The sequence below is a fragment of the Sebastes umbrosus genome, chromosome 12, assembly GCF_015220745.1.
Source record: "Sebastes umbrosus isolate fSebUmb1 chromosome 12, fSebUmb1.pri, whole genome shotgun sequence".
Lineage (NCBI taxonomy): Eukaryota > Metazoa > Chordata > Actinopteri > Perciformes > Sebastidae > Sebastes > Sebastes umbrosus.
The window spans coordinates 24,796,303-24,805,740 of record NC_051280.1 but is presented as its reverse complement, the minus strand read 5'-3'; the positions used below and the strand labels follow the sequence as shown (position 1 = coordinate 24,805,740).

At 37.0% G+C, this 9,438-nt stretch overlaps 1 protein-coding gene across 3 annotated transcripts; it reads left to right on the top strand.

Moving 5' to 3' along the window:
* Positions 1 to 1,284: 1,284 nt before the first annotated feature.
* On the top strand, positions 1,285 to 7,196 carry LOC119499474 (nuclear autoantigenic sperm protein-like). Of its 3 annotated transcripts, none has more exons than XM_037788803.1 (15): positions 1,285 to 1,420; positions 1,548 to 1,657; positions 2,933 to 3,013; positions 3,127 to 3,233; positions 3,344 to 3,407; positions 3,492 to 3,685; positions 3,768 to 3,844; positions 3,934 to 4,016; positions 4,126 to 4,199; positions 4,891 to 5,079; positions 5,165 to 5,337; positions 6,083 to 6,154; positions 6,547 to 6,639; positions 6,730 to 6,851; positions 6,996 to 7,196. In XM_037788803.1, the coding sequence occupies exons 2-14, from the start codon at positions 1,557 to 1,559 to the stop codon at positions 6,829 to 6,831; spliced, it is 1,410 nt and encodes a 469-aa protein (XP_037644731.1). In that variant the 5' UTR covers positions 1,285 to 1,420; positions 1,548 to 1,556; the 3' UTR covers positions 6,832 to 6,851; positions 6,996 to 7,196. The 3 variants fall into 3 exon arrangements, with proteins under 3 accessions (XP_037644731.1, XP_037644730.1, XP_037644729.1); XM_037788802.1 differs by having other exon boundaries at positions 3,344 to 3,414; positions 3,499 to 3,685; XM_037788801.1 differs by having other exon boundaries at positions 3,344 to 3,685.
* The last annotated feature ends 2,242 nt before the right edge of the window (positions 7,197 to 9,438 follow it).

Below are 9,438 nucleotides of genomic sequence, written 5' to 3'. Positions count from 1 at the left end.
TATATAGTGCACTATGCTCTGTGGGTTTTATTTTATCAAAGGTGTGTAAACGTGGTGTTTCAAGGCAGAGTGAGTACACACAGTAAACTATGGCAAACTGAAAAAAAATGTTTTGTAAAGCCTTCAATCTTCTACAATATTGCCTTAACTGATTGCGTCTGATTGAAAGAAATGTGAGCTAAACGAGCTGTTGATTGTTCTGTCTGATTTTACTGGTAAATTATAGCTGTTGTCTCTAATAATGATGACAGTTTGAGGAGGGTTGAGTGGGACTGTCTCTCAGCGTGAGGTTGATTGGATGGATACCAGGTCCAGACTTGTCTTGACAGGCAGCGGGGACACAGTGGAGCCAGCAGGAGGAATTCCCTGTCCCTCGCAGCAGGACATGACAGCACCGCTCTGTATGTGGGATTACACACACATGCAGAAAACACACATGCATACACATACATATAGAGTACCAGCACCACTTAATTTTATATTGAACAGCTTTAAAATAGTTGCATACAGTAGTAGTAGTAGTAGTAGTAGTAGTGGTAGTTATGGATACCCTAAAATGTTCAATATAAAATAAATAAATAAATAAATAAATAAATAAATAGTAGAACCATGGCATGGATAGAATCATATAGCCTACATTTGTACAACTCAGCAATAATATGAAATGTTATTTCATCCTTATTCTTTTCTTTTCATAAAAACAGAGATTATTGCAGGTCTAACCATGCAGGCCATATCAATAACCAATTTATCGGGACATTTAGAAAAAAAATAACAGCTGGAATAAAATAAAAATGATCTGCAATAAACTCTGTTATTGTGAAAATAATCAAAATTCAATATAATGTCATTATAATGGGCTGGGTTTCCAAACATTTCTCTCACAGTATAGAAATAATGTTAAAATAAAATAAATTATACATCAAATGTAAAGAAAGGAAAAGATTAATGAAAACAAAAAAGAAATATCAACAAACGGGATCCGTTAATTAATTGAGTTTCACGTTTTCATTCGTAGGCAAATAAATTTAAAAATTTAAAAATTTAAAAATTTAAAAATTTAAAAATTTAAAAATTTAAAAATTTAAAAATTTAAAAATTTAAAAATTTAAAAATTTAAATTTTTAAATCAGTTTCTTTAAATGTATAAAAGGAGGGTATTCTTTTAAGCCATATCATTCTATGTATATAATATTTTGATAAGATATTAATCAAATGTGCAGCCAACCTTTAGTAGTCGTTGCTCTGTGCCTTTAATAATTCTCCCGCGCTGGATTACGAACCCGGAAATAGACCGGAAGGGGCTGGATTATTTCGCGCCAAATTGAAACAACGGATCAGTAGTCAGCCAGCAGCAGCAAGAGGAGCACAAACCAACAGACGCTGCTTTTAACGTTTCACTGCTTATTTCTCAGTCAAGGTATGTAAACATCAATGTTAGACTCTGTGCTTTCACGTGGACAGTTAACATTTAAAATAAATATGGTGTTTGTTTCTGCTTTTGAGTCGTAAAGTTGAAGAGTCGTTTTCTTTCTTCATGTGTCCAGTCAGTGAACATGGAGGAGGCCAACAAGCTGATCGGCTCCGGGAAGAAGCACCTGGTGATGGGGAAGGTGGTGGAGGCGGTGAGCTCCCTGCAGGAGGCCTGCGGCATGCTGTGAGTCAACTACCGCACAAAACAAACACCTCAGGCTACTTACACTCTTTAATGCACGTTTTTAGATTATAATTTACACTCTTTAATGCACGTGTTTAGATTATAATTTACAGTCTTTAATGCACGTTTTCAGATTATAATTTACACTCTTTAATGCACGTTTTTAAAATTATATTTTATGGTCTTTAATGCACGTTTTAAGATTATAATTTAGTCTTTAATGCATGTTTTTTTTTAATTAATTTAGTCTTATATTTTACAGTCTTTAATGTACTTTTTTAAAATATATATATTTTAGTCTTTAATGCACTTTTTTAAAATTATATTTTACAGTCTTTAATGAACGTTTTTAGATTATAATTTACACTCTTTAATGCACTTTTCTTAAAATTATATTTTATCTGTAATGCACTTTTTTAAAATTATATTTTATGGTCTTTAATGCACGTTTTAAGATTATAATTTAGTCTTTAATGCATGTTTTTTTTAATTAATTTAGTCTTATATTTTACAGTCTTTAATGTACTTTTTTAAAAAATATATATTTTAGTCTTTAATGTACTTTTTTAAAATTATATTTTACGGTCTTTAATGCACGTTTTTAGATTATAATTTACAGTCTTTAATGCATGTTTTAGATTATAATTTACTGTCTTTATTGCACATTTTTCTGTAATATGTACATATCATCTGTGACTTTATGTACATACCTGTCACTGTAAATCTAAACTCAGTGCACATGCAGCATATAGACATCTCCACATGTACATGCTGTACATAATCATCTAGTCCATGTACTGTATATCCATGCAGTATTTATTTCTTTGCACTATTTGTGTTGTTTACAACTCCACTTGTATATAGACATTTCATTTTTATTATTGTATTCTTTATTCTGTTATTTCTATTCTGTGTAAGCACATTGAGAGAGCTGCATAAAAAACAGTCAAATTCCTTGTATGTATACATATGGGGAAATAAACCTGATTCTGAGTGTTACAGATTATTAACCAATCTAAAGGATAACAAAAGATGTATTCATATGTATATTTTTACACACTAACTTGTATGATAGTTTTGTTACAGCTAGGCTCAGTAACTGCAGAGCTTTAGAGCCAAAAAACAGCCTTTAATTGAAGTTTAAGGTGTATTATGCAAATGATGGAAACTGTATGTAGTTGTTTTGCATATGTGCAAAAAAAAACAGTGGTTGTCTGTTATGCTTTCATACTGATTATAATCTAATATCACAACAACTTTTTTTTTCTATTTCAGAGCTAAAAAGTATGGAGACACAGCAGATGAGTGTGGAGAGGCTTTCTTCTGGTGTGGTAAAGCGCTGCTGGATTTGGCACGGTAAATAGTCTCGAGTCATTGTTAAATAAATATATTGTGCTCGGCTGTGCTGGTCATTTTGCATTCAAGAAACTTGTGAAAATGCAGACTTATAACTGACACTGTTGTTGTAGGATGGAGAACTCCGTCCTGGGTAACGCTCTGGAAGGAGTACCAGAAGAAGAGGAGGATGAAGAAAAACCCAAGGACTCCAATGTTGACAGCACAGAAAACATTGATGGTGAGGGAATCATGTGACATTTAACTTTCTACTTGGGGCTTGTTTTTGTGCTGTTTGACTGGTGATTGTTATTTTTAGCTCGTCCTAACTGTCCTCTCTAACTTGAACAGAGAAGACCAGAGATGAGCTGAGGGTTCAGGTGTACGACGCCATGGCGGAGAAGAAAGATGAAGGGAAGAATGGCGAAGACAAGGAGAAGAAGGGCGAAGACAAAGAGAAGAATGGCGAAGACAAGGAGAAGAAGGGCGAAGACAAAGAGAAGAAGGGCGAAGACAAAGAGAAGAAGGGCGACATGGAAAAGGCCGAGGCTGGCGATAAGCAACAGGATGCCGCAAAGAAAGATGAGGAAAAGAAGAACGAGGTTAACGGAAGCAAGTCCGATAAAAGTGAAGACAAAACGGAAAACGAGGAAGCCAAGAAAGAATCAGGAGATAAGGAAGAGGAAACAGAAGGTGACCTTTCTTTTGATTACAAACGGTTGTAATGATACCGTACATTGTCCAGTTTATCTAAATGCATGTTATTGTGTTTCAGATGGTGAGGAAGAGATGGAGGAGGAAGAGGATGACGACGCAGAAGAGCAAGGCGAAGGAGATGGTGCTGCTGAGAAGGTACTTGACCAATCACACATCAAAATGACTCGGCTGAACATGTGATATATTTAAGTGTCAGATTTTAAATCTGTGTTGATGTGTTTCAGGACAGTGACGAGGAGGAGGACGAGGTGGGGAACCTGCAGCTCGCCTGGGAGATGTTGGAAGTAGCTAAAGTCATCTACAAAAGGTAATAGAAACACCAGCTGTGAACTGGGTCGTGATTGTAAGAATCTGGATTTGACGGTCATTGAGTTCCAGCATCCATGATAACTGACGTTTCCTTTTTTTGAAACCAGGAAAGAGGCTAAAGAGGATCAACTGATGGCAGCACAGACTCACCTGAAACTGGGGGAAGTTTCTTCTGAATCAGGTACTAACAAGTCACTCAAAGAACGTTCAGCTTTCTATACTTTTATTTTTGTCGTACGGTACAAATGTCCGAGGGGGTGAGGGGCAGTATGAGATGGATTTAGTTGATATTTTTTAACCTTTATTTTACCAGAATAGTCCCATTTTTAACATCTCTTCTCTGAGGGATTCCTGGCCAAGGCGGCAGCAAAAGTTTCACATAAAAGCAGAAATAACAAAACTGCAAAAAGCTAAAAACAACATAAGAAATTTCACACAAGAGACCAGTCACAGACTTAAAACAAACAGCAAATTGTATCAACCAATGAATTAGCAGTGTTGTTCAGTAACAGGACGTGTGCATTCAGTGGTCAAATATTCTTTAATCCTGTTTTTATAGGCTTCAATGCTTCTAAAATAATCTAGTTTAATGAGTGTAGCTCACACCAAGATGAGGGTGCAAGAACTTTAAAAGCAATTTAACCAAAAACGTTGCACGTTCAGGGAATCCATCCATTATCTGTAAGCACTTATCCTGTTCAGGGACAACCATTCACGCTCAACAGATGATTCAATAATGAACATTTAGTTTGAACCCTACTCTACCATAACTTTTAACAAAACAGACGTGCCTCAAAGAGCGATCCGGTGTTACACCTGAGATTCTCCTCGTTGAGAAATGAGTGTGTAATTGCTGCCTCTCTCTCTTCCAGGAAACTACACCCAGGCGTTGGATGATTTCCAGGAGTGTCTGAAGCTGCAGGAGAAGCACCTGGACTCAGACAGCCGCCTGCTCGCTGAGACTCACTACCAGCTGGGTCTCACCTACAGCTTAAACGTCCAGTTCAGCCAGGCCATCGAGGAGCTGAAGAGCTCCATCTCCGTCATAAAGAGCAGGCTGGGTAAGCGGCGTTGGGCTGCAACAGATGATATGATGATCGGTGCCTCAAGTCGTTTGTACGCTGACGTTCCCACTTTGCCCGGCAGATAAACTGCAGGAGCTGATCGACAAGGCCGAGGGCCCGGAGGCGCTGCCGGAGGAGAGGAAGGAGATGGAGGAGCTGAAGGCTCTGCTGCCAGAGATCCAGGAGAAGGTGGAGGACGCCGAGGAGGGGCTGAAAATGACCAGCACTGCTGCGGAGGCTGTGAAGGGTTCACTGGTGAGTTACGGGTATAAAGAGGCATGATCTGTGATCAAGGTTATCATAGTTTTTAATTTTAAATTTGTTATTTTAGTTTAGATTTTTCAACTTCATTTTAGTTCAGAGTGCCTTTGCTAGTTTTAGTTTAATTTTTTTTTTTTTTTTTTTTTTGTAGATTTAGTTTTTACAGTAGTTTGTTAAAATATACATGGTTGGACAACTGTGTCCCATTACTTTAGTGTCTGATGTGAAGCAGTTGCAGCATAGCGCCATCTCCTGGAAGATCAAGTCTGTTCAGTTTCTGAGGTTCAATGTCAGGAAAGTTGATAGAAAATCATCCCGTCTCTTTACAGTTGTGATATATTATTTAAAAAACTGATTTTTTTTTTTTTTAACCAGGCAATATCGTTTCAGTTTAATTTTTCTTAAAGTTTATAGTTTTTCTTTAGTTTCAGTTTACTAAAAATATTCTTCACTGCTTATTTTCGTTCAAGTTTACTATAATAATATAAATAATAAATATAATAACTCTACTCATGTAAGGAGGGAAACACTGCCCCTTAGTGTAGCAGTGGAGGTATTGACTTTACATTTTAAAAGAGACATTTGAGTTTTTTCTCTAGTTATCCTTTCTTAATCTAGAAGATCCACATATGACGTATTGTACTAAATACACTTGTGACCTCAGTTGAGACTCATCACAGGTGTAAATCAACAAACTGTGTACAAGCTTGAATCTAACTTAATTTCCTGTCTCTGTCAGGATGGAGGCTCCACTTCCTCTGCGTTCCCCGGCTCCTCTGTGAAGAATGGAGACGCCTCATCCAGCTCCAAGGTGAGTCACATAAGTATCTGTGGTAAGAACTGAAGAAATGATCAGTGAAAACTAGGGCGCTCATTCGTTGTCGGCGTTGATCGCATGATTGTCCATCGTTAATTGTGATTAATCGCATCTTTGTTAAGTATTTAATACTCTTATCAACATGGGAGTGGGCAAATATACTTGCTTTATGCAAATGTATGTATATATTTATTATTGGAAATCAATTAACAACACAAAACGATGACAAATATTATCCAGGTACTGCATTTAAAGAAATTAGTGGCGTTAAAACAAATTTGCGTTAACGTGTTGACAGCTCTAGTGAAAACATACTGGTGATGGGTCTCTATGTGTATATAAGAATATTATCTTTATTATTGCTGTGGTTTTTCTCGTCTACCCAGATTAACAGCACCTCGACCAACATAGTCAGCTCCACCAACGGAAGCGCCGCCACAGCTCCGGTCTCTAACATCTCCCACCTGGTCAGGAAGAAGGTGAGCAAGCCAGATGTTTGGATTTAAAGGAATCTGAAAACGAATAGCGCAGCAGGATTGTCTCATTTTGAACGAACCTGTGTATTTCAGAGGAAACCAGAGGAGAGTCCAGTGAAGGAGGGCGCGGTGAAGAAGGTGAAGCAGAGTAACGGTGTTCACAAAGCCAACGGAGACACTAACGGACACTCTTAAAACTGTACGGAAGTCAAGAGGTAAGAGACGCAGCGTTAGCCGAGGCTGTTTGAACCATTAGTAGCTCAGATCATGTGATTTTTAAAAAGCAGATCACCAAAACTCCAGCGTTTTAGGTTTGTTTTCAGCTGTTGAGTCTAACTCCAACTCGTCTTCTCTTCCAGTCAGTGAAGCCGGACCCTCCAGGTTTCTGCCTTAACCCAAGAAGACCTTCACCACCGTGACGAGCTCTTACTGTCGCTACACTTGTTTGCTGCTGTAAATATGTGAATCTTTTTCTATGCCTGTTGTGTTGTCAGTGTTTATTCACATATGCAACCTGTAGTAAAGAATATTATTTGATAAACGTTTGATCAAGCTGTGAATTTGAGTTTTCTTCCCTGAATAAGTTGCTCACAACCGGCTGCACGGACATCTTGTACGTATCCGGTAGTGAGGCCTTTATATTTGAACACAGAATAGATCAGCAGTTCTACACAAATGACACAACTAGTGGAGGAAGGAACTGCCCAAAACTTCATGTATGTACTAGGGCTGCACAATTAATCGAATATTAATCACGATGTTGGCTTCCCACAATTAAATGAACATGATCGCCTGCGATATTGACGTGTAAAATGTGCGTTCTGCTCATAGAAAACACTACTGCATATCAAATCAAGCGCTTCCTAAACTAACAGCCGGTGATCGAGATGTTTTGGCTTCACTTTTTGGTATAGATATTATCTATACAACCGATGTGTTTATGATTAAATGGAGAGCATAAAATTGTTTATCTAGCTCTTATTGTTGCTAATTTTGCTCTTAAAGTGCACCAGATTGAAGCATTTAACTTTAAAATGTAGCTAACAAAAGGGTAGTGTGAATAGTCCTGTATTTTGTCATATTGCAATATACAGTGTATATAGCAGAAAAAAGTTTTTTTTACCAACATTGTGCAGCCCTAATTTGTACATTAGCAGGAATGTAGCACAACATGGAAGTGAAAGCAGCGCTCTACTTTAATGTGAAAGTGCAATAAAAATGTCACTAAAATTGATGAATAATCGCGATAAATAGTTGTGATATCAGTTTTAATCAAAATAATTGTGATTATAATTTTGGCCATAATTGTGCAGCCCTAAGCTGGAGGTTACTTTTGCATTCAACATTAACCTGTAACTTTGTCAGTTTTCTGCCAAAAAGAATATAAGTTTACAAATTAGAAGTAATGCTCAAAATGAATAAACCTTTAGTGTCTTTTTATTTTGGTTAAGACTTTATCATCATCCTGATTTGTGTTTAAAATGTTGCTACTCGCTTCCCTGTGCAGCTTTAGCTTATCACTCTGAGTATGAAATGCTGCTGTTTAAATAAATACACATACTGAGTTCAAAACAGGAGTAAATCCTATTTTCAAAGAAAACACTAAACTAGAATCTCATCATCTGTTCACCCATTAATTGAAAATGTACGTTGCATGATTACATTAGATATTTAAAAAGTTGAGTTTATTATCAATAAACTCAACTGACTCGAATGCTTCGAAGCTTTGGCCGTTGCCATGGTAATCGACCTCCAAATCAGTATTCGAATGTAATGTATAAATCCCAAAATGGCCTATGAAATAAGTAACATTCCCACATTAATTGTTCATATTCAACATTAATTATTAGTTATTCTCAGACGGATATCACTGTTTGTGAGTAGAGGTGAGTGTGTACAGTAGTGCGGCACTAGCACTGAAAGGGGGTAGATGGACATAGACAGACAGAAGAACACGTCAGCCTGCTGCACTTCGAATACCTTCGAATATTTCTCACCAAAGCTTTGAAGCCCAAAAGATGGTATTCGGGAGAGCCCTGATGTTTAACTTAATTTATCCTCTTCAATAGAGCCAAATCCTCACAGCAGACACCTGGACTTGTCATATAATGAAAGTACAGCAGGTGTAGATAATGATCATAACGATCATAGCTCTGGTCTGTGCATTGTGCATGCTGGTGTACAGAGACATCGTTAGTGTTATTAGTAACACCTGTGCTTTTCCTGCTATGACCAGTCAAAGTGTGCTGTGAAAGAGGCCTAAATAATGTTGAAGAAATGGAACATCTTTAGATAAACTTAAGATATTTTTAGTGGAAAACTGTAAAATGTATGTACCATTTCTGCAAGTAGCTTCTTTTTTTCCCCCTGACGTCTTCATTAATGAAATATTTATCTTTTTAAATCTGAAAGAAATCCAAGCGAAATTAATTAAATTATTTTTTAAAAGTTTTTACAAAACCTAATTTGTGTATAAATGTCATCGCGTGTGCAAAAAATATTTTATATGACATGAAAAAGATGTGGTTTTATTCTACATTGGTATTTCATAATGTGAGGCTCTTTTGAGAATTTGTTCTTGCACTACAACCCCAAACATATTTACAGATAATGTATCTGACAAATGCCCTTCCTTAAAGCTAGGACTGTCCCGAATACCATTTTTTGGGCTTCGGTGATAAATATTCGATGGTATTCGAAGCTTCGGGACAGTGCTGCTGCCACGCTACAGTATACACACACACACCTCTACATATAACAAACAAGAGAAATCTGTCTGAGAATAACTAATGATAATGTTGA